The sequence below is a fragment of the Nansenia antarctica genome (assembly GCF_963989245.1).
Source record: "Nansenia antarctica genome assembly, chromosome: 12".
Taxonomy (NCBI): Eukaryota; Metazoa; Chordata; class Actinopteri; order Argentiniformes; family Microstomatidae; genus Nansenia; species Nansenia antarctica.
In genome coordinates this window covers 7,797,422-7,823,280 of record NC_137682.1, presented here as the reverse complement: position 1 = coordinate 7,823,280, position 25,859 = coordinate 7,797,422, and the positions used below count along the sequence as shown (strand labels likewise).

The following is a 25,859-nucleotide window of genomic DNA, read 5'->3' as shown; positions in this document are numbered from 1 at the left end:
TTCCGAAGTCACTGTATGTTTAAAACAGAACAGAGTATTTTATTTGAAACCTACAGTATAACAGACAATTTGAGTGTTGTTATGGACCTTTTTGAAATATGGTGATTCTGACAGAAATGTGAAAAAAAAAAATATATATATATATATATATATATATATATATAAGATCAATGCATGTACAAACTCGTGAGCTTAGAATTATAAGGTTCTTCTATCTCCGTTTAGGGCAGTTCAGAGATATTGAGCGTCAAAGTTTTTACATTCCATTATGTTTTGTGAGATGGAACCTTTGTATTTTATTAATTACTGACTCAAAAATGTCAACATTTTGAAAATAACACCACACGGATCATGCAAAAAAAAACTCAATTTTGGCAAAAATTGAGATAGAACCTTATAATTCTAACGTCACAAACTGTCTGGGTTGGGATATCACTTTGAGACAACAATAACATGTATAGTGGAGCATCGCTTTAAAGGGGAAATCACAGAGAGAGTGTCAACTCATTGAGGTGGTCAGTGGCAAATAGATCCAGTATATCCGATGTAGTCTCCTTTGCTGTACATGTCTGTCTCTTTCTCTGTCTACCATACTGTATATCCATCTCTGTTCCACTCTGGTCACAGTTTTTTGCACATTTTCGTAAGACATCTCTGTTTCAAATCTGTGGATGGGGGGATGCGGTTAGTGAGAAGAAACGAGAAGGGAGGAGACAGAAATAAAACACCAACATTTCCAATGCTTGTAGAGAGATGTACATCCAGATGGATCCAGAATCCATCCAGAACTGTAAAAGACAGCATATTCAAATATCAGCCACACTAGTATTTAACATAAGGCAATCTGTATTGTAAATATCGATATGTTTTGAAAAGCAGTATCAAGCTGACTTTATCTGCTTCATTGGAACCTTCATAATTACTGTTGGGCCTGGACATGTTTGACATGAATTGTATAGGTGCTGTACATTCAAATAGTTTTTCCTCCAAGAGTCCAAGACCAGAGATAAAAATTAACGGTTTGATTATTGTGCAATCACATAACAATCATAAAGTGCAGGATTAGGCTACATACAGCAATATCAATGATTTGACACAGGGTTCTTTTGTAATGTAATGTAACAAGGATACTTCTTGACAATGGCCCCTCCTGGTGCCCCCACGGTTGAAAAACGTCTCTCTTAAGTGCCCTTTTGAGTGGCAAAAATGCCCTTTTGAGTGGCGAAAAAGGAGAGGACGTGCCCAATTGGTGCCCCTCCAATGGTCTAAACTTGACCATGTGCACTGATGGGGTCCCATGTTGTGCAGTAGGTGCCCTTTTTTCCTTTTCGCCCCTGCCCTTCAAACAGCCTGAGTCCGCCACTGCTTCTTGAGATCATTGAAGAGTGCAAACATAAAGAACGGTCACTCAGTGGCCACCGTCTTCCCATCCTCCAGCGTGAGAGGATTCCCTGAAGGGCTCATTAGGCCCGGTGAAGGACACACAGCCATATCTGTCATCCTGTCATCCAAACCTGGGATGTTGTGGATTGATCTAGCATTTCAAATGCTTCTCGGAGAGAATGGGTCTGTGCTGACCCCTCTCCTATATTAGTCTGTGTGTCAATGATATGAGGGAGCTCACTGGTTCTGAGTGACGGTGCCTTAATGAGGTGCAGTGAAGAGAAAGACAGTTCTGCTCTGTTTATCTGCTGCTAATTGTTTCACTTTCATGAAAGGTTGGTAAAATACTGCCGCAATCATACTTTTTTTAAATCTTGATTTGATAACATTTGAATGACACTTGTAACTCACTCAAAACTATTAATGACATAAATACCTACATACCTCCAAAGATGTATTTGGTGAAAATACATCTAGTGAGGTGAAAATACATCTAGAAGTTACAGGTCAATTATTTTTCATGTCATGACATTATTAGTAGATTGTTTTGGAGTTTGTTTGAGACCTGGGACCTATTGCTGTAGATCAGGGGTCCCCAAACTTTTTTCTGTGAGGGCCACATCATTTTTCCTTTCTGTGATGGGGGGCCTGGGTTGGTCTCTAACATAAAAATAATATGGAACAGAGTGGAACGGTGTGAAATGGAGGCGGTTGCGCAAAGCAATTGTGCGCAGGAGATCACTGGTGGATGCAAACAAAGTCTAAACAGTTGAATTTGGATGGAATTTATACCTATAGTGATATGTCAATGAAATATAATCAGTTTTACAGTCTGATACTTGAGGGAGGACCCTCATCATACACGGGGGGACCCATGAAGCAGGGCTGTCTGGGGGTCCTTAAACGAGCATCAAACACTTAATTTCTTGCATTCTGGTGAATTTAGATGCAATTTGTGCCCTTTCTGCATCAATTTATGGTGGAAATGTATTTCCAATTATTTGCGAAACAGCGCCCCCGCCACCACGTCGGTGCAATGCCGCAATTGCAGTTAGAAATTACACGTTGTTCAAAGGGCCGGTCCAAGTGTGGGGGTCCCACGGGCCGTAGTTTGGGGCAGGGGCGTGTCCAGGGGGGGGCCAGGGGTGGCTCGTGCCACCCCTGAAATCTGATTGGCCACCCTAGGTGCCACCCTGATTGATTGGCTATCTGCCTAGTCACTCAGAGCAGAGGCCACTTCGCGCCACGAGACGAACTTTTCGAACAGAACACCTTTTTGATCAGCGGTGAGGTGTGGTCTTGGCGCTCCTGAAGAAATGTGAGTACCATTAATAACGTTAGACTTTTGCATAGCTACATATAGGCTACGGTGTTGTGCTAGTGGTTAAAACGTTTTGCTTAACTTGGAATCAGAGTTTAGGATAACATTCGCTTTGCTCTGCGTTGTTTGGAGCTGTGAGAACGCACATTCGAAGTCACTCCCGGAGCAAACAACCAACACATGCTCCGCTTAAAAAGGGTGGTTTCGCTCCGGTTAGAAACGACGCATCGAGGCTGTCCATAGTAAAACAACAGCGCATGCGTGTTGATCTGGATAAGAGGGGGACGAACGGGCAGTTTTCTATTTTCCTGACCAATCAACTACCACGTCTGTTGCTTCAATTGCCTATGTTACTTTGTTTAAATGTTGCAAACTCATCCGCTTGCTCTGGGTCATGATTCAGATGTTCATGTAAGAACATGACCTTAGTAGCCCAATTAAAGTATACAATGGGGAGTGGAGACAGAAATGGTAATAAAAAGCACAAAATGGTGTGTACAAATTCACCAGAATGCAGGGAATTAAGTGTTAAATTCTCAAAATGGTGCCACCCATGCATAACAAGGTGCCCCACCTGGGCCACCCCAGTGAAAAAGGTCTGGACACGCCACTGGTTTGGGGACCCCTGCTGTAGATGAATGACAATATAAATACAATGCATTGTATACATACTTACCCTGTTTACACTTCCATAGTACTCCGTATGGATTTGCTTTCACACTTTTGTTGCACTAGATCAGTCCTCGTACTTGTTAATGCCCCTCGAATCAATACTTACTTCTTGAGAAGGACACTCTTCTGACCCGTCTGCACACTTCAAATGTGTGTTTCTCGTACCACAGATGACTATCGGCACAATACCTATTGCACAAAATGAGTCAATTAATAGTGAAATTACATTTGTTAAAAAACAGGTTTTCAATATAATTTGTAAAGGTATGTCTTGGTGTACTGTAGGCATTTGTCATTTTGACCGCTGACTGTTGACAGGCATTAAAATCCATTGAGTGTGTGTGTGTGTGTGTGTGTGTGTGTGTGTGTGTGTGTGTGTGTGTGTGTGTGTGTGTGTGTGTGTGTGTAGATAAAGTAAAACAAAATATTTCAGAATTAAATAATAAATGACAGTAACTTTTTGATCTACCATGGAGTTTTTTTCACACAGTATACATAGCAGGTAAAACACAGTATACATAGCAGGTAAAACCAATGTCACCAAGGTGGTGTTATACAGTCTATAATACCTCCTCATCTTAGTCTTTACACTGCAGAGACACTGGGAGAAAAACTTGCAGAGCTCGAGTACGCAGGGCTGAAGCTTGTGAGCGCTCACAGTATAGGTGGTGCTGGTGCTCTTAATGGAGTTGTCACTCAGCTCTCCTGTGTGGGACAGTCCTGGCCTTCTCCATGGGCAGCCTGCCAAAGAGAGGCATGAGTCTTAAAGATAAAGAAGTATTTTTGTTGAACTTTGAAAGTGGCAGAAAACGTCTTGCACATTCAACACGCTAACATGCAACTGTCACGTCCTGTGCAGCACACCGGCAATTCCAAGTAATCTCAAACATAATGTAAGACAAATTGTTCAAATAAAGTTGAAAAAAAACTACTTAATGAGAGAACTGCATTCATGTATTACAATAGAAAGGAAATAAAATATGTCAGCAGCAAATTCAATATCTAGGTTTATACCAAACTCCTCTACATTATTTTTTTTTACTCAATATTGATGGGTCAAAATATGTTTAAAAAAAATGTTTTATCCCCTTTAATGCTAAGATGCATTTCATTTCTATACATCCACAACCAATTTCCTGATATTTTCCTCCAGCTCAACCTGACCCTGTAGCCATGAAGTAGGTGGTCTGAATGAACACTCAACAGGAAGCTCATATTCACTCGCACTTCTGTAACGCAATTAGATGATTAAATCAGATTATAATCAGAAAATAGCAGGTGGAAGGTGTCCAATAACCATATCAATATGTATTTCCCTTCACAGCTATGAGAGCAATGGTACTTTGCTTTACACCTTTGTGTTACAGTACTTGGTGCCAGTCCTGTGTCCGTCACAAAGCCTTGACCTTTTTAGTCAAATTAAGTATTAGAAATACAGTAATGTAGTCATGAGTTGTTTGGATTGTGAAGTGATGCGCTGTCTGACTTTATCAATTGAAAAAAAGCTTTTTTCACAAACCAGTATTTTGTCATGTGCAAAAATGTGTTTGCACAGTGAGCAGGTGTCGCCACCTAGTGTCCATTTCTCTATTTACAGAAGTATCTCTAGACGGAAGTATGGATGGTCCACTAAGGGGGTATGTATGGTTAGCACAGTCAATTATTTGGGCAATTTTGTGTTACCATAGTAGAATTTTAGTAAGAATCACAATAGCTGTGCAGGAATACTGTTATTTCTGTACTGCAGAGAGGGTAAGTTGCTGAAACCGTTATCAAAGCATAACATATTTTACATCACTGTTACGTCCACATGTGTGTCCTTGCCAATAATTCCTATCATTCGTCATTCCCATTCCACCCAATCAGAGGGCTGCCCATGTACCAATCGGAGGGCTGTCACACACTGTCACACACTAGCCATAGGAATATGATACATCAGGAAAAGGAGCGGATGTCGTATGTATTAGGATTGTAAATAGACACTTGGTAGGGTTTTCACTTAATTTTTGATTTCTCTGGGTTGGCACTGCTCATAGTCCACCTGTTGTCCTGTGGCTTGTGTATTTGTAATATCACCACCAGTTTGTTAATAAATCATTGCACTTTAGTTCTATTTGTTGTGGCTCATTATGAGTTTTCCCCCCACAGTAAGCTGGGATACTTATACATATTTTTATTCGACTCCCCTTACAACCCCTAGACGTAGTGCCATAACAGCTGGGAGTCGTAACAGTGCATATCAGGTAGAATTAGAGTTTGTGTGTGTGTCTTATGTCAGCCAGGTGTCATTTATAAATGTTTCTAATGTTTAAAAAGCAACACACCCCCTTCACATAAAGCACACTAATCCGAACCTACACCCTCTTGTACCCATGCCGCACCTCCATTCATCCCCACACACAAATACATCAGAGTGCCCTTAACCATAGCCTTCAAAAGGCGTCAATAATGTCATAGAAAAGAGATAAATCGAAAATACAGTACATAGCCATAATTTGCTTTTGAAGCTGACTGCCCAAGACCATGAAAGCACATGAAAGCAACAGGGAGACTGTCTGCGTTTCCATGGCTACTATCTCTCCACAGCCTGCTGCGTGCATACACACGCATGCGCACACACACACACACACACACACACACACACACACACACATACGTACATACACTCACACACACACACACACACACACACACACTCACACACACACACATGCCAACTTTTCTTCAGGCAGGAATTGAATCAGTGCCTATGGTCTATCCAGAAATGTTACCAGTGAATGCTTTATATCAGGGGTTCCCCAAGGTTTTCAGTTCAAAATGACATCAGGAAATTCCTTGCTAGTGATTTTGTAATAAAAATCAATGATTGACAGATATCGTGATATTTTACCAAATGTTATTATGTAGCTGATCTAATCATTTCATTCAGTAATGGTAGTGTATCAGGGTACTGAATAGGCATCAAACACAATGTCACTGCATTAGTAAATATAATTTGATGGCTTACCTGGTTTCTCTGAGAATGGTATTTTGGTAACCACTATGTTTGTGGCTGTAGTGGTTGGTATGGCTGTGGTTGTTGTTGCAGGAACTGTGCTCGGTTGGACTGTGGTTGTGGCCAGTTTGGTTGTGGTTGGAAGGACTGTGCTTGTGGTCATGGCTTTAGTGTTCGTGGTTGGAGGGACTGTGGTTGTTTGGACTGTGGTTGATGAGGCACTGATGGTGGTCGGTTGGGTTGTGGTCGGAAGGACTGTGGTTGTGGTCATGGCTTTAGTGGTTGTTGTTGTTGCAGGCACTGTGCTCGGTTGGACTGTGGTTGTGGCCAGTTTGGTTGTGGTCGGAGGGACTGTGCTTGTGGTCATGGCTTTAGCGGTTGTGGTTGGAGGGACTGTGGTTGTGGTCATGGCTTTAGCGGTTGTGGTCGGAGGGACTGTGCTTGTGGTCATGGCTTTAGCGGTTGTGGTTGGAGGGACTGTGCTTGTGGTCATGGCTTTAGCGGTTGTGGTTGGAGGGACTGTGGTTGTGGTCATGGCTTTAGCGGTTGTTGTTGTTGCAAGAACTGTGCTCGGTTGGACTGTGGTTGTGGCCAGTTTGGTTGTGGTCGGAGGGACTGTGGTTGGTTGGACTGTGGTTGTGGCCAGTTTGGTTGTGGTCGGAGGGACTGTGCTTGTGGTCATGGCTTTAGTGTTTGTGGTTGGAGGGACTGTGGTGGTCGGTTGGGTTGTGGTCAGTAGATATGTGGTTGATGGGACTGTCGTCTGTAGGGTGGCAGTTGTGGTTTGGAGTATTGTTATTACATCTGCAGTTGTTGTTGTTGTTGTTGTTGTTGTTGTTGTTGTTGGACGGACTGTGGTCCATAGGGTTTCGGTTATGGGCATTGGGACTGTGGTCCTTAGGGCTGCCATTGTTGTTTGTCGGACTGTGGTTGCGGTTGTGATTGGTAGGGCTGTGGTTGTGATTGGTAGGGCTGTGGTTGTGATTGGTAGGGCTGCGGTTGTGATTGGTAGGGTTGTGGTTGTGATTGGTAGGGCTGTGGTTGTGATTGGTAGGGCTGCGGTTGTGATTGGTAGGGTTGTGGTTGTGATTGGTAGGGCTGTGGTTGTGATTGGTAGGGTTGTGGTTGTGATTGGTAGGGTTGTGGTTGTGATTGGTAGGGCTGTGGTTGTGATTGGTAGGGCTGTGGTTGTGATTGGTAGGGCTGTGGTTGCGGTTGTGATTGGTAGGGCTGTGGTTGTGATTGGTAGGGCTGTGGTTGTGATTGGTAGGGCTGCGGTTGTGATTGGTAGGGTTGTGGTTGTGATTGGTAGGGCTGTGGTTGTGATTGGTAGGGTTGTGGTTGTGATTGGTAGGGCTGTGGTTGTGATTGGTAGGGCTGTGGTTGTGATTGGTAGGGTTGTGGTTGTGATTGGTAGGGCTGTGGTTGTGATTGGTAGGGCTGTGGTTGCGGTTGTGATTGGTAGGGCTGTGGTTGTGATTGGTAGGGCTGTGGTTGTGATTGGTAGGGCTGTGGTTGTGATTGGTAGGGTTGTGGTTGTGATTGGTAGGGCTGTGGTTGTGATTGGTAGGGTTGTGGTTGTGATTGGTAGGGTTGTGGTTGTGATTGGTAGGGTTGTGGTTGTGATTGGTAGGGCTGTGGTTGTGATTGGTAGGGCTGTGGTTGTGATTGGTAGGGCTGTGGTTGTGATTGGTAGGGCTGTGGTTGTGATTGGTAGGGCTGTGGTTGTGGTTGTGATTGGTAGGGCTGTGGTTGTGATTGGTAGGGCTGTGGTTGTGGTTGGTAGGGCTGTGGTTGTGATTGGTAGGGCTGTGGTTGTGATTGGTAGGGCTGTGGTTGTGATTGTGATTGGTAAGGCTGTGGTTGTGATTGGTAAGGCTGTGGTTGTGATTGGTAGGGTTGTGGTTGTGATTGGTAGGGTTGTGGTTGTGATTGTGATTGGTAGGGTTGTGGTTGTGATTGGTAGGGCTGTGGTTGTGATTGGTAGGGCTGTGGTTGTGATTGGTAGGGCTGTGGTTGTGATTGGTAGGGTTGTGGTTGTGATTGTGATTGGTAGGGTTGTGGTTGTGATTGGTAGGGCTGTGGTTGTGATTGGTAGGGCTGTGGTTGTGATTGGTAGGGCTGTGGTTGTGGTTGGTAGGGTTGTGGTTGTGATTGGTAGGGCTGTGGTTGTGATTGGTAGGGCTGTGGTTGTGATTGGTAGGGCTGTGGTTGTGATTGGTAGGGCTGTGGTTGTGATTGGTAGGGCTGTGGTTGTGGTTGTGATTGGTAGGGCTGTGGTTGTGGTTGTGATTGGTAGGGCTGTGGTTGTGGTTGTGATTGGTAGGGTTGTGGTTGTGGTTGTGATTGGTAGGGCTGTGGTTGTGATTGGTAGGGCTGCGGTTGTGGTTGCTGAGGCCATGGAAGTAGTCAATAGGGCTGTTGGGGCTGTGGTCAATGGAGCTGTTACTGTGGTCAATGAAGTTGTAGTTCTGATTATAGGGGTGGTCATCGATGAGGCTGTGGATGAAACTGCTGAAATAGGCAGATGGGAGTTCCGTTTACTCAAGTGGTCAAGTGTGAACTGTATTACTCATAAAAGCATTTGGGCATACTTCTGTTTGCATTTAACAGGTTGAATTGATGGTTGAGAAATACATGCATGTGTACCAACCTGAATTCCACTGGTTTCTATCAAACTATTGGATGGTGATGATGAAGATGAAGAAGAAGATGATGAAGAAGATGATGATGATGATGATGAAGAAGAAGAAGATGATGATGATGAATGTAGCATTCATTGGGGTATGTTATGGGGTCACTAGCTACTCCTGATGAACGCAATGACTTGGAACTGTCAGAACAGCAAGTAGTACTCAATTGGAGCATACAGATACCCAGTGCAATACAAAAATGTATTGAATTTGGGACTCTGGAATACTGTGTTGCACTAAAACACATTTTAATGCACTTATCAGGAGCTGACTGTATTGTTTATGCAGTACTTAGGCAAAACTCACCATGTGCAGTGGCGTGAACTCTACTGGTAAGGTTTGTACCTAACCCAGATGGAGACATCTGGCTGACGTTCGTCGACAGTCGGTGCGCCTCTAGTGGAGGAAAGGGGCATTTACAGGAGCTGGGGTTTCAGAGTCATTACAATCAGCTGACACTTGCTCACCAATGGGTGTCTTGTTAGTTGAGATGTTACCTGGAGAAAGAAAGAGAGAGAGAGAGAATCAAAAGCAGGAGGGAGGAGATCCTCCTTTAACCTGAAATGTTAAAATTGCTATCAAAGCTAGTTTTGAATCCGACACATTTACACAAAAGAGGCATGTTACAATAATAGAGTATCTTGTGAAGATGGTGTCTCTTTGCTGTCTCTCTGTGAGCCTACAGTACATTGAGATGATCTGATACATGTGTGTGTGTGTGTGTGTGTGTGTGTGTGTGTGTGTGTGTGTGTGTGTGTGTGTGTGTGTGTGTGTGTGTGTGCAGTATGTGTGTGTGTGCATGTGTGTGTGTGTGTGTGTGTGTGTGTGTGTGTGTGTGTGTGTGTGTGTGTGTGTGTGTGTGTATATGTGCGTGCGTGCGTGCGTGTCAAAGAACGCATGTGAGAAAACCGACCTTTGTGTGCATCTTCGGTAATGGTCTGATTGAACAAAGGTATGATGGAATTTACTTCCCAGAGTTTAGACAGGTCTTTATCTGAACAAAACAGAAAGAAAAAAAAACACTCAATATACCCAGCATGAACATTATCACTGTACAGTATAACTGAAAGAATAGACCACATCTTTAAGGCAAAATGAAACAATATTTGTATTTAGAGATTGATGTTACTATATAAGGGGTCCAAGCATGACTAGAAAAGTACAACATACTGTATCATACCTCAGTATGTAGCCCTGTTTTCAACTGCTTAGATCACACTACTGATTAATATCATTTCTCCTAATAATGAAAATGGTGACTCATCACATTACACCGCCTTACTAAGACAGAAGGGGACAGAGCCTTCAGCGTGGCCGCACCTACCCTCTGGAACTCCCTCCCCACGGTGATCCGCAACGCCCCCACCCTGGACTCCTTCAAACTCGCCCTCAAAACCCATCTGTTCTCCCAGGCCTTTGGCCCCTAGTCATCGTTTCAGTTTTGTTTTGTTTGTTTTCTGTTTTGTCTGTCCGATCATTCCCCTGTAAAGCGTCCTTGGGCTTTTTGAAAGGCGCTATATAAATGAAAGTTATTATTATTGTTATTATTATAAGACAACATGAAGTTTACCCACCTGTTTTACCTGCCATAACACAGATGTATATACAGTCAGAATTATTCTTCTGGCTTACTGAAAGGAGTGAACAAGATATCATCAAAACAAGATCAGAATAGTGATTACTCATAAAGACACCATGCATGCAGGTGTTGTGTCTTACAATTTCACAACTGCAAACAACTTGTTGTTAAAGCTTCTCTCATCCACTCTACCTGATAGTATGGAGCTCGATTTGAATAGCTCTTGAAGATAACTTGTGGAATTCCCCATAACATCCAACAGTACCGCAGTAAAGTCTGATAGGAGATATAGAAGACAAAAATTAAAGAGTACACAACATATTGGGTATTTAGTATTAGTCAGTAGTAGACAAAAATACTAAATGTAGTAGTGAATATTGGTTATTTCCATGTTTGTTTTTTACTTTCATGGAAATTGTATGTGACATTGGCATTTGTCACAGATTGTCTACTTTAAGATATTTCAAATAACATTAACATTGGAGAGAGAAGTGAGATGTATTACCCGTTAAGTCATTAGTCTCGTTTGTTACACAATAGCAATACCTCTTCGGAAACATGTTTCTCTCAAAACTTCTGAAACTGGAAACTACAACACAAAACAGAAAACATTAAAATAATGTGTTGTCACAAATGCCAGTATAACCAAAGGCACCCCATGGTGGCTGAATGGTTTGTGGTACAGTTGGTCAATCGCAGACCTTTTTCTTGGTTTTCTCAAGATCTCAAGTTATTTATGTGATTATCTCACGATAACAAATGTTTTCCTGAGATAACAAGTAAATGTAGTGTGAGATTTCCAACTATTAAGCTATTTCAGCCTGTGTCAGGCCTTGATCAAAGATAAATGTAACAGGGGCGCTTAGGTGGCGTAGCGGGTTAAGCGCTGACCATGTAACCGCAGGGTCCCCGGTTCGATTCCATCCCTCCTCTCTCTCTCACTCATTCTTCCTGTCTAAATCTTCACTGTAACTGTCAATAAAAATGAAAAATATGAGTGGGACTGCCCCCCTCAGAAAAAAAAAAAGATAAATGTAACAGGGTGATCAATATGCTCCTGTCCCTCTGACATTGCTAATAGACTATTTGGTTATCTCAAGAAAATTCGTTTTTGGGGGATTTTCACGGGATATTGAGAAAATGATCTTGTTATCTCAGCAAAGAAACATTTGTTATCTCGAGACAATGACATAAATAACTTGAGATAATGACAAAGGTCACGAGAAAAGAAAGAAAATGTTGTTCTTATCACAGGAAAACTGAGTAAAATGTGTGTGACACTGTCTGGTCATTTTGGCCTCAAGTTGGCAGTCAATCAAAATGTTCAGACTTTTAAACGGAAATACATTTCAACATTGTTGAAAATCACAACACAAACTCGCTAGTCAAGCCAAAATATGCAAATATGCAATGGATTCGGTGAGTAGTCCCCACTGCTACCTAGTTAACTATAACACTACTTTACATTGTTAGCAGGCTCACGAAACAAGCTGTGTTAGTTGACTAGTGAATGTTTCACTGATTTTCAACAACGCTGAAATGTATTTACATTTTTCCGAAAGAAAAGTCTGACCATTAAATCGGACGCCGACTTGCGGACCAATTGACCAGACCATGTCACATTTGTTTTATGAATATATGACCCTTTAAGGCTTCCGTACAGACGATAGTAAGTTGATGATATAAAAAAAAAAAGTATTGTAAAGAATGTGTTATGAGCTGATACCAATGGATAATGATTAGATTGGTGGATTAGTGATACACGTTACAGTTACTGTTGCACATCAACTGAGTTAATAGCTGATCGCAGAGAGCTGTTATATGCCTCTTGAATGTTATCAGAACTGCTAAACAGAGTATGCAGTTACTATTACAGACCATAGGATGTTACATGGTTTCACAAAACACTGAACATCACTTAACAGCTGATCAGTAACGGCTGTGTAATGACAACAGGTCGGATTGAGATGTTACAAATCGATACGCATACTCCCTCCGTGCAGAGGAAAACTGCATGTCAGAGATCAGCAGTTGTAGTTTGAGGAAGAAGTCAGAGATATTCAATGTTATTTACTGTTGTAAACCAGAAGGGTGAGCTTGTGAAGAGCCAGGGAGCTATGTGAGGTCACACTCAGTAAGGAGAAGAGCTGCCGGGAGCCTAGGGTAGAGATAAACAGGTGTTACGATTACAACATGGAAAATTATGAAATAGAATTGTGTTTAGGGTAGATTTGTGGAATGTGTTCTGGGGCCTCATTTATAGAAAGTACTTTGGATAAATGTTGACGGGACCGCCACGCACCACACATCTGCCATATCATACCTCCGTCCCACATGTATTAATCATCATATTTTTCAATATAAAACGGAGGTATGATATGGCAGATACAGTATATATATGGTGTGTGGCGGTCCCGCGCGCCCGTCCCGCTCCAGTTCTAGTAGATCGCGCAACCAGGGAATCAGCGACATGTGTGAAAGGGAGCAACCCGGGAATCTACCGGCGTTTGACTCATGTGTGAACAGCGAAAAATGCCTGGTCAGCACAGTTTGGGATTACAGGAAAATGACAGGAACTATGTGTGAAAGAGGCTTCATACTGGATTTCCTCTGGTGTCTGAGGGTTCGCAAAGGGAGTGAGCAGCCATGTTTTCACTGTCAGCTGATAAGAATAAGACCATTATATTATTACAGTATAAGCATTTGCCTGGTTAGTTGTCATGATCAAACGTTACAAATGCAACTTACCGAGAAGCCACCCTTCTCTGCCCTCTCCCGCTCACTTGGCTTAATTCAGCCGCTATAATTGAGCCGCTATCACAGGGCGTAAATACAAAGCTCATTCACCTGCGTTCAATTTCAAGTATATTTGGTATTTATAGATGGAAGCACGTACGCAATTTTAAACAAGCGCAGCCCGTTTGATAAATAATGCTTACGTCCGTTTAGAAAAAGGTGCTTACGTGCAAGTCAAAGATGACGTTCAAGTACTTTTTTTTTATAAATGAGGCCCCAGGGATCAAATTACATGGAACATATTAACCTGATTTGAGAGGGTAATCACAAGGACTCCTATAATTATGATATGAATTATTCATGACTCTATTGACTTGAATTAACACAACACCAATTTTATTTCCCCATTAATCATATTTTGTCAACAAGTTTCAAGTTACATTACACAAGTGTAAAAGAGTACAATTATAAGGCTTTGGTTCCTTAACATTGCAGCACAAAGACAAATAAGGCAATAAGGCAAGATAAGTCAAGATAAATGAAGTGACAATAGTTATAAGACATAAGACCTATAAGTGAGACATACCTGAATGTGTTGAATTGATTAATGTATTGACCAAGGGAGTGAGATCTATGGAGGCTGGATCAATATACTCTGGGGAATATATTTCTGGGAGGGAATATGAAACAATGCTATTAATTGTTTTTGAGTTGATACAGTTTACTCAGGAATATCTCATATAGAAATAGTCAACACATATCCTAAATTATTCAAGTTTAGTAAAGGGCTTTGTAAAGCCAATCAATATTCAAACACAAGGAATAGTTCAGCCTTGTAGCACCCTATAATGTAATAATTTCCTGATAATGTAATAAAATGTCCACTTAACTCCATCGGAAATGTAATAAAAATCCAATAATGTAATAAAATAACCTAAAGACCCACCTGAAAGTGTAATAAATTCCCAATAATGTAATAAGGTATTACATTATCAGTAAAAATGTTATTACAATATCAGTCAGGTTATTTTATTACATTATTGGTCAATTATTACATTATAGGGTTTTATTACATTTTCGATGGAGTTAACTAAATTAATTACATTATAGGGTGCTACAAGCCTTAATGAATTTGTACAGATGCTATTCAGAATTGTACCATAAATTAGTCATTATTTACAATTTAGTCTTATTTTAGCCAGTATTTAAACAATTTGAAACTGGATCAGAATGATCCTGTTATCCAGGATCAGATCGATCTGGCTGATTGTCCCTTTACTACTCAAAACAGATGATCTGATGTACCTGGGTAGCAAATATTCTGATCCAGATTAAAAGTTTTGAAATACTGGGTCCAGGTCACACTCATGTGGCTAAAGTGTTATGTACAATAAGCACAATTTATTGTACATGCAAGATAAAGACTTGGTACCTGTTGATACTAGAACATCCCTCTTATGAATTTGCTCCTCGCTTCTATGTCTTAGAGCTGCATGTAAATAATATGCAAATACAATTAGGAATTGATATCATAAGGCAAAATAATACAGATATACTGTAATGACAACAATTGCTATGCAATAAAAGTCTCTTATTGATACAGTCTGCTCATTTTAAGATATACTGTATATGGACAGTAGGCCATGACAAATGTAACTCACTGTAATAAATAATAATGCACTGTATTTAACATGAAAGCAAATGGCTACATGGATGTACTGCTTAAAACAGGGTAAATTCATACCCATGTACACTGCCTATAAACAAGTGAAGCCATTTAGATGGAATACGAATGTTTAAAACCTTGGTAGGATGAGTACTTTGTTAAGACATAATGACCTACCTATATTGAAGAGGACAAGGAGTAGAACCACAGCTACACATACTCTGAGACACAGCCATGGGGGATTTCTTGACCTCCAAAAGAGTGCCATTGCATTTGCAAACCCACCTACAAAGACAGAACGTGAACTGTTTTAGAGCCATTCAAAGTGCCTCCTAACCAAACTGGTGAAACTAATTTGTTTTACCTCAAAAGGGGTATTGTTTGTAAGATATCTTTTGCCCCTTACAGGTGATGTACTCACCATTGAGGTTAATGGAATTCAGCTCTCTTGAGCTCTAAGTAAAGATCAATCTTGAGAACATATATTACGTAACAAGACTACAGTTCTGTTCTATGCACATTTTTCTTTTATCTTTTTATCTTTTGCTCCAGTGATAATGCGGTTTTGAAAGAGGTTAATGAGTTAGCTAAAGCAGTTAAATCATGCATATTATGTCAAGGACTCAAATTCAAATGACTTTTGTAACAGGTCTATTACATATTTCCCTTCAGGGGATGTTTGCTGCAAAAAAATGTATAGATGTAAATATCAGGTGGTTTACTTGTTAAACTGTGTCAATGTCTGTCTGTCAAGTATACCTATCTTTCCCCCCCTATCTCTCAAAAACAACAGAGAGCTTACCTTTTTGAATCCTTAAGCCTGAATTCAGCCACACAATTCATCCAACGACATCAAACTCCACCTTGTCAAACAGGCTCTAGTGGGAAGCCGATGCAAGATGGCAAAGCCTGGCAGTCGACTGACACCTCACTGAGCTGTGGCTGGGCACAAGCTAGGCACTTGGGTGGGCACGGGAGGTTGTACTGTAGATAGGCAGACATACTGAGAGCAATAGCCTCAGTCCTATTGGCTTCCTCCGGTTGCTCTGTGTTGAGCTGTAATAAGCCGTTGGCGTGTCATATGAGACCCGGCAGCGCCAGAGGAAAGAGGGGTGAATAGGAGTCTTTAATGACAGGGTAGTGGTGGGCACTCCGACCGCGGGCACACAGCCGTAATTGGCACAGGGAAATAAGCCTTGGGGGCTTTGGGACACTGGTGAGAGGGCCTGGGAAAAGCTTCTCTTCAAAAAGAAAAAAAGAACTAGACAGTGGTTGGTACAGACCTGTCGGGTCTGTAATGTGGTAAACAAACTAGGAACCGGTAGAAGGCTATAGTATTATCCCAACAGATTACCCATCTCTAAACTGTTCAATTCAGAGCACTGTTAGGCTTCTGATCCGTTACTTTAAACTTACGGATATTCAAGAACATGACATTAATAATGCATGAAAACAGCCTATATGCAAATATGGTGTTCCATCTGTTTTTTTATTTAAATGAATCAGAGCAGATATTTCTGTAAAATGGGCATTTAATACCATCTTAACAAGCTGGGATAACATCACATTTTCATTTTAATGTCTCTTTATTAATAACTGGTGCAATTGACAAAGACAAAGACATTTTAAAAATCAAGTAAGAATACAATTTGCATAATATATAATTAAATGAAAATATTAGAAGTGGTCTAGTTCATAATATAAATGACAAGTACGATTTAAAAACTGGAATGCAGAAAGAATGTTACACAGCTCAGAAGGCCACTAGTGTAAGGTTGTTTCATAAATAAGATAATAGAGGAAAACTAGTAAAGCAAGAGCAGGTTCTACCTTCAATTAAGTTGCTGTTACAGTATAGCCTACATAACACTGACATAGCAATATTATAATGTCTGGCACACCTCAATTCATTTTGAAAAAGAATCTTTCCAACACTTAATGCCATGTGGCAGCGTCTTCTTCATGCTTATAATCAACGTTTAGGACATAGACAGAAATGATGCTATTGCTATGACAGTGCATGCCGTATAACAGCCACAGCAAGGAAAGCATTACCGAAAACAAATGACCTGTTACACTAAGAAAACGTGTACTGTAACAGGGCAAGGCACAAATAATTCATAGCAGTCATATGCCCATAATCATAGGTTACGCAGAATGTATACATGAGTGCATTGCTTGCTATTCTTTTATATTAGTAATATTTATACTCGTTCTTATGCCACAAAGTATCAATGTATATAGACATGTTTACATCAGGATGTAGATTGAATAATAAAAAAAAAGTTTTCGTAGACACTGCATCTTTTATAAAAGGGGAAATAAATTAAACATGTTGAGTTTTGCTATTGGATAAGGTGCAGATTTTGGCATTCTAAATAATTGTAGCTTTTTTTTTTTTTTACAGTAGAGGTGATATTTCTGAACAGGTAAAATTAACTGGGCTATGATATGGTGTTTTGAATATCTATGGGAGAAAGAAAATGGGAAGTTCATGTTGGTTACATCACAGCAATGTTCACATGGACAAGGTGGTCTATGACAACACATGCCTGCAGCAGCATAACTCACAATTCAACACAGTATCACTTCAGGTTTCTGGTCCCAATAAATCAAACGTAAAGTCTATATGTGAATGTAGGTAGCTGCAGATGATGACAATAACAAACCACTAATTGTTAAAGGGTCACCTCTGAATGACAAGAAATGCAGAAATAATGGTTTTTTTTTAAATACACTCCACTGACAAACAATCGCAGTCTCTTTCGCAATACATCTGTTGAATGTCAAAGACCATTTTGACATGCTTACATGAACAATTATGAAAAGTTGAAAAGATGTCGTGCGCAAAAGGCTTAAACAGAAGAACATAATTTCTTTCCACAATTCACTGTGAACGACAATAATCAAAGTGGAATCATATATTGTTTACCTAAACATTAAAGTATTGGAAGACCTCTTATTGTATGTGAACAATTATAATGGTATTATGAGTTTATGAATGGTGTTAAAGGGATTGTTCACTATTTTACAAATTATAGTAAGGTGGTTCCTTACCTTGAAAGTATAGGGACAAAAAAAATAATTAAAAAAAATAAACATGTACAGCCAAATCACCTCAAATTAATTGGTTGGAAGTTACTTTTGGTTCCCCAATCACTTTTTTTCTGTTAGTGGTGGGTAAGGTTAGTAATGGCTATTTGAACGATGGATTACAGTTTATCCTGACCCATAGGCAATTTTCTACTTATGGAATTTGTAAAATAGTAAATTAATAATCAGTAAATTGCAGTAGAATCATTTTCTTATAAATATGATTATTAATTATACTTCTAAATGAGAACCACAGTCTGATGCCAGACCGATTATCAGTATCTGTAGACAAAATATGTAGCTATCTAAATTAAATTTCAGAGCTCACCTAACATAACATTTGCTAGATAGAGTATGACGTAACTTGAAAGAGAACGCAAACCAAACTGTATGCATTCTTTGGTGAATGGATATGAGGTTAATCTGTGATGAAAATGTAAGTAAATAACTGAAACTGAAAAAAAGACAAATATTCCAAACATGAAAAACAATCAAAAAAATATAATCTCTCACTGGAGTTATAACTTGGATCTGAATAGGATTGTCTTCCAACCAAATCAATTATGTTCGATAACAACTACGGTTTATGGTCTCTTTTGATTATGCTGTCCAAAAGCCTGGTTCAATTATAGATTAATAACCTAATAACATGTTAATTGAAAACATTCAAATATAGATATTGTGGACTGCATGTTTCAAAGGCACAATGAGCAGAACAATTCTAAACAGCTGGTACACTATTCATGGTAACACATTTCTGATAGAAAAAAAAACTAAAGAAACATGCTGTATTATCTCTCAGTGTTAGTTTTATGTCATATGCTCCAGGCCATCCATTGTAAGTATTCTTAACTAACATATTGGTTAACAAACAGCCTAGTAATGTTTTTTTTAAGTAGACCTTCAAATGGTAGTTTGGAATAAAACATTTGACCCCAACATTTACCAAATAAAGTAAATCAGAACAAGCTGTTTTCGAAAAACACTCATACGTTATTTGAAGTAATAAGCTTATTTTACTCCATTGTTTGTAAACAATGTAATTGTAAAAACAAAACTTCAAAACATGGTAAAAGCTATAGCTGCTATTGCTCTGACAGCTACATCAACATTCTCATGATGCTGTTTAAACCCAAATGAGAATGTAAACTGACAGCTACTTAAACGGGATTGCTCTGTTCCACTCTGTCCTCAGAACTTGTGATTTAGAGCAGGCTTAGGTTTGACCTTGGACTCAATTGGACTCAAGCACTGTTCTCCAGTAGTCACCTCACTTTCCACTAGGGGTCAGGTAAATTGTAAGAAGCAGGTTTAAGCAGAGGAAGGCAGTAATATAAAGTACTGTCTTTCGATACACACATTATTATGATATTCAAAACGTAAAAATAATGTGAAAGAAATATGTTTAACTGGTGCGATTTACACTGTGAATGTATGTATGGTCTGTGGTCTTTCATTGTGTTATTGTTCTTGCTCATTATTATTTCTTATTATTGTCTTTCTTCCGATTTGTTCCACCACTACTCCTACAGCTTTTTAAGCTATTCATACCAATCCAACTTTAAATCATGCAGAGACGTCTCATTTAAGTTGCTTGTATTTAACCTCATTCTACTTTTTAAACCATTCAAACTTTCAAAAGTGCACATTTGAACATGGAGGTCTATGAAAACCAAAAGATGACAAGAGATTTTTGGACCACCAAAACCACCGCTACTCTTACACCTTTCAATCTATTCCCCCCAACTGTAAAATGTGCAGGAAACTCTCTCACCCAAAACTAACCCACTAACAAAGTTAAAGGCAGCCATTATGTACTGAAGGAAGCCCACTAATGATTTCGGTCCAACTTTAACCTCTTAATTGTATTGATATATTTCTCTATATCTATCCATCTATCTATCGCTATCTATCTGCTGTATCATACTGTATAACCTGACCTGGTAGATCTTTTATCTTTATCCATCTGCCCCACTTACTATCTCACTTTATTTGAACTACTCAGCCTTTCTTCTTATTGCCAGTAAATCATACTTATGAAACTCTTAATTGTATTGATCTATCCATCCCTCCCCCCTTACACCTGTCTATCTATAGGCTATATCTATCTACGTATCTATCTATCTGCCTGCCTGTTGGTTGGTCTGTCTGTCTGTCTGTCTGTCTGTCTGTCTGTGTGTCTGTCTATCTAACTAACTAAGTAACTTTCTCTCATCTATCTGCTTTCATGCGACCCTCTGTCCTACTATCTCACTGACTTTCATCTGTCGTCCGAACTTGAATCTTCAATCTTGCCACACTATTTCCACAACCAAAATAGTTTTGTATTTCTTCTGGAACTTATTTTAAAAGATATTATTGTATGAGCACACAGCTTACAACACATAACCCTCCACTCTCCACACTACTTTTTAAATGTTATTTCATGGGTTGAGAACTAGAATGTATTGCACTGGCATGCTTATGTGAGTGTTTTAAATCGTTTGCATTCTCTTGTGGATGGGGATATTTCCTATAACAGTGCTTGTGTGGACAGGATTTGGAGAATGAAGTAGTAAAAACCCTGTCTTCAAAAATACCTGTGTATTTGTGGACGAGGTCTTATATTGACCCATAGCACCTCTCAGGGACAAGAGTTAGTGACAAGCAACAAAGTGGCCGGAAATCAGTCATTTTTGACAGAGTAGAGGCAACTCTGAAACAGCCAAGTTAGGTACAATTACTGTATGTGAATTGTATAATCTGGTACAGAATTGTGTTATTATATAATAGTTATACTTAGCTATGAATATAATAAGCATAATTATTTTGTTTGAGTGTCTCCAGTAAACCTTCCACCCCCTAACCCACCTTTGAAATTATGTAATTCACTTTGATTAACACTCAGCTGGTCGGCTTTGAAGTGATGTACGAGAGGAGTAGGAATGAGGACAAGACGTTATTTGCTTAAGCATTAAGGCACAAGAGGCCGTGCTTTATTGTGAAGAAAAGTCACAGCTTCGCACCGGTGATCTAGCAATTTAATTTACTCACCTATCCAGATGTGCTACTTAGTGATCTGCGCATGTGGATGCATGGTTAGGGTTGGGATTAGGGTTAAGGTTAAGGTTAGGGTTAGGGTTTACGTTTAGCAACCCATCAGCTTTGACTTCACTCAGGACTCAAGTGCCTTATTGCTTTTGTACAACGGTTACAAAACAAAAATGGAGAATGCCTTAAATGTTTATTGAGTGATAGGTTGTGGGGGTTTGTGCCCTGCACTTAGAAATATAATAGTTTTCAAAACAAGCACTGTTGTGCTTCAAGAGATCACATCATTCCAATCCTCCGAAGCCTCCGCTGGCTTCCAGACTGATTTAGGTTTCAGTTTAAGATTATCCTACAAGAGTCAAGAATCCAGCATGCTCTCCTCCTTCAAATGATCCCTCAAAACTGATCTTTTTAAACTTGGTTTTAATCACTTTGTATTGTTGTTATTACTGACTGTGTTTTTCTTTTTCTTTAAATATCTCTATGGAATATAGTGTCTTTGAGTACTGAGAAAAGAGCTATACACAATAAATGCATTATTATTATTATTATTATTATTATTATTATTATTATTATTATTGGTAATCTATATTTGGGTCTACTGGCAGCAGATGTTACATGCATTTAGGCAATCACAACAGAAGAAGAGGAAGAGTGCAGTTACAACACAGTTACAAACAGTAGAAAACACTTATCCTCAAACGTTCTGTGTGAATCAACTAAACGCATGATTGATTTGACAGTGCGATCACCTCAGACTCAATGACAGATGCAGCATAAAGCAAGTCAATACGCTATGAAAGCTTGTACATCACAAACTGCAGAATGTAGTTATAGCTGACTAACTTTTGCTAGCATTCATAACACTGATGCCTGTCTCCAAAATTACAAGTGTCTCCAGTTTTGTTTACATTCTGCAGTTTGTGATACATTGGTTTTCATTGCATATTATCAGGGAGGTAACATTTCTCCAGCGCATCTTTTTACCAAAAAAGTGGTTGGGTTTGAATCCCAGATTGCCCCTTAATAATGAATTGTGAATGCTGAAAATTATACTTTATACAGTAAGTTAATGTTGCATCTTTACCAACTATTGTCAACAAATACGATAGATCTTAACTTATCTCTTAGTCTGACACACATGCACACAATTAAGCTTCTACACAAGCCCCTTTGACATCAATGCATGATTTTATTTGCTACCTTGCTAGAGTAGAATCACTGTAATTTTTTCGCCAATCTTTGCTCTCAGTATTGAAATAAGAAGACATTATGAAACAATATTCTTTACCTAAGTGGCCTATATCATGCTACATTTGTCATACCTATTGATAATGTTGCTGTTGTTTTCAGATATTACATTACGTATATGTTAATTGTCACTGAGCCTCAAATAAGTAAATACAAAATGATATTCTTCATGTTATGGAATTATTAAATGAAATGATGAAACATTATGAAATGTTAAACTGACATGATTTCTGTGAAGCAACCTCTCTGGTTACTTTTGATTCTAATAATCTAGACATGGTTTGTGAAAAGTAGATTGCCAGTCAACCAACTGCTTATGCCAACTGACCTACAACTGTTCATTATGCAAAACATGCCTGATCTTACCATGCCTCCTCACAGTGTTATGTCAGTTGTCTAGAATATGAAGAAAGGTAGTCATAAAGCTGTCATGAACCACTGCAACATAAGGAGACCTGTGTTTTAAAGTCTAATTAACACATCTTTCGTTCTCTATCCATATTAAGGTAAATGACCCATCTCTAACAAATTGTGTCATCTAACATTACGTGATTATTTAAAAATGAGTGTCAAATGAAATAACAGAAAACAGTATTTGATGTTGTTCTGATTGTGTTCAATGTGTATCAATATGTGTGTATGAAAAGTGTAGTAGTAAAACAAACCAGCTAAGTACATTTGAATGACTATGTTTGGATGCTTTACGTGTTTATGAATTGATTGTAGGATCTACAGTATAACGACTGTTTAGAAAACCATGTAACATGAAACATTTAGGGAAACACTCCTATAGTGTGCATAGTGCGTAGACAAAAACACTCCTATAGTGTGTACACAGAACATACAGAAATTGCCTTTTCTTCCTGGTTCACATTTGTCCTCCAGCTCCTAGTGTAATAAGCAATAATAATAATAATAATAAGCAGTTATAATGTGAAAACATTAGTTCCAAATATCCAGTTCAACTGTCCTTAAATGGTGCATCATCATGCAGACCATGCGAAAAAACATGAACATGTATTCATATAAAAAAATAAGTGTAAAAAAGAAATCATATTTATAAGTATCCATCCATTGAAAGTTCTTTTTTTTTTTCCTGATACCTGAACTTCGCAGTGTCTACCACCAAAAAATCGCATGCGTTACATGCAGTGCGGTTTGCTTTGCAGCGATAAAGCTTTGGGTGTGTATATATATATATATATATATATATATATATATATATATATACAGTATATATTCATATTAATGTTAGTAGATTTTTTTATGTTTGCTTAATGTTTTCGATGAGTGCGCTGTACAAAGTCTGTGTGTATGCGGTTTTGAGGCCAAGGCTCTTTCTGGGCTATTGGGTTCGAATTAGTTGTTATGGGTGTAAACCAAATGTATCCATCTTAAGTGTGTCGTTGAAATCCGGATTGAGTTAGGTTCTACAGAGAAAAAGGTTAATCCAAACTGACTACGGTATGTATTTCACCCAATTTAGAGTTGTGTTGTTTTTAAGTTCTGAGTAAAGTTCAGTGTGGGTTTGACCCAAACTGAATTGGGTTAAGGGTTTCTGGGATTAAGGATGAACAAGGACCTTCTTAGGGAGGCGTGTTCCACACAGACTCTGGGAAGCCCTCTCCGGTTGAGGACATGGGGAGTGGCCCCCCCCCACTGGGTGTGAAAGGGTCCGTGTCAGTATCCGTCTCCCCCTCTGCTAGGTAGCGTCTCTCCCTCATCCAGCTAGACTCCCCCGTGGTCCCCAGCATAGGGTCCTCCTCGCCCTCCTCGCGTTCCCCCGATATACTGAACCCACTGGGGGAGCGCTCCAGCTCCTCGTGGTTCACAGAGAGCATGGAGAGCGGCGTGTCTGACCCCTGCCCCGTGGTCCTGCCCGGCCCCACTGACAGATGCTCCATGGGGAAGTCCTGGAGGGAGCTGATGGGAAGTACGGTGGGCCGCTCTGTGTAGGTAGGGATGGGGGCTGGGTGGTGGTGGGGGGGCGGAGGGAGTTGGTGTTCTGGAGGGATACAACCGCCCCCAGGCAGCCCCCGCCCCACTCCACCTCCAGCACCATTAAGATCCTTGTGGTAGTTGAAGTAAGGGGTGACCTTGCTCACAGGCACCTGGTAGGACATATGCGGGTAGGTCTCTGTGTAATTGAAGAAAACCCGGCGGATCTCAGTGACAGGATCGACTCCCGTAGGGTCACAGGGCTCCATGGTCATGCGGGCAGCGCCGGCTGAGTCCACCTGGAGGTGCTCGATGTGCTGGATGTGCATGTCCACCAGGAAGTCCAGCTTCTTCTCCATGTCGTCCACCTGAGACAAAACACAACACGACATCACTACCATATCACTCCAACTAAACCAAAATCGAATCGATACCTATCATCAGTAAATACATTGTAATTTGTGAGGCGACACTATATTGACACAATATTGGCGGTATCAGTAAATTAACTAACAGCTATTTTAGCTGATGGGATTGGCTTTCATCAATATGGCTCATTTACCTGTCTTTCCACTCTGACAAATCTCCCCATCATGCTTTGGTCATCAACATCGGACATGGATGCTTTGGTTAGATCGGACTCATGTCTGCAACACATTCATGTGTTAGTACAGTTTGATCGCAGAAATGTGCTTATACTGAAGCAATAACACTCAAGAGGGTGTGCTATATCGTGGATATCACAACAGCAGTGATGCAGTCATAGGCACAAGGCACAGCAGTTTTTTGCTAATTATTATTTGGGCTACTGTACTTCAACATAGCCTCAGCACACTCAGTACAGGGCATGTTGTTTGCAAACATCCAGTTTTTATCCAGTATAGTCTACCATACATAGCTACTGTACCAGCTACTATAATGAATGTACAACTATGATTTCACATTGATGTAAGTAATGAATAATGGAACATATTTCTCAGTCCAGACTTGTGTCCCCCATAATCCGGAGTTTTGATAGTACAGAATCCAAAGTGCTTGTTGTTTGAGAGCAATAAATAGCAACACCTTTGACATCACCGGATTGCTCCAGTATGTGGCTATGCGTGGTAACCAGCCAGTCAAGCAACAACACAACACAGAGTGGCTAGCTTAGCTAAAGCCTCGTACACAGACAGGGCCGTTACAGTTTCTTCCATGCTGTCTACATTATTTGGGACTGAGTTACACACCCATCATATGGGAAAGTTATACGTTGGTCTACGTTGGCTACAGTACAGTAGTTGTTGCGTGTCACATTTGCCGTGTACATTCCAAGATCCTGACTTCAGCGAGTTGCTGGGCTTGTCCTCATCACTATGTGCACCCGTATTTGGATAGTTAAATCAATGCCCACTGTGACAGCACCACCCACCGTGCGAAATGGCATGCAAAGAGATAATATATATGTTACGGTACATGTGGGAATACGGTACATGTGGGGAAAACTAGGGTTAGGGTTAGGT

The 25,859-nt window shown here is 40.1% G+C and overlaps 2 protein-coding genes across 2 annotated transcripts in view; both read right to left on the bottom strand.

Moving 5' to 3' along the window:
* Positions 1 to 621: 621 nt before the first annotated feature.
* On the bottom strand, positions 622 to 14,748 carry hhla1 (HHLA1 neighbor of OC90; the record flags this gene model as incomplete). Its single annotated transcript, XM_080543466.1, has 11 exons — positions 622 to 665; positions 3,483 to 3,565; positions 3,946 to 4,117; positions 8,821 to 8,885; positions 9,410 to 9,460; positions 10,635 to 10,695; positions 10,836 to 10,919; positions 11,149 to 11,232; positions 12,718 to 12,801; positions 13,966 to 14,049; positions 14,685 to 14,748. The coding sequence occupies 11 exons, from the start codon at positions 14,746 to 14,748 to the stop codon at positions 622 to 624; spliced, it is 876 nt and encodes a 291-aa protein (XP_080399592.1).
* Positions 14,749 to 24,005: 9,257 nt separating this feature from the next.
* The window catches only part of kcnq3 (potassium voltage-gated channel, KQT-like subfamily, member 3), a gene marked incomplete at both ends in the record, with an annotated part of 68,589 nt that continues 66,735 nt past the window's right edge, over positions 24,006 to 25,859 (bottom strand). The window contains 2 exons of the mRNA XM_080543237.1: positions 24,006 to 24,725; positions 24,920 to 25,004. Coding sequence (XP_080399363.1) covers positions 24,006 to 24,725; positions 24,920 to 25,004 — 805 coding nt within the window. The remainder of the gene's footprint in view (positions 24,726 to 24,919; positions 25,005 to 25,859) is intronic.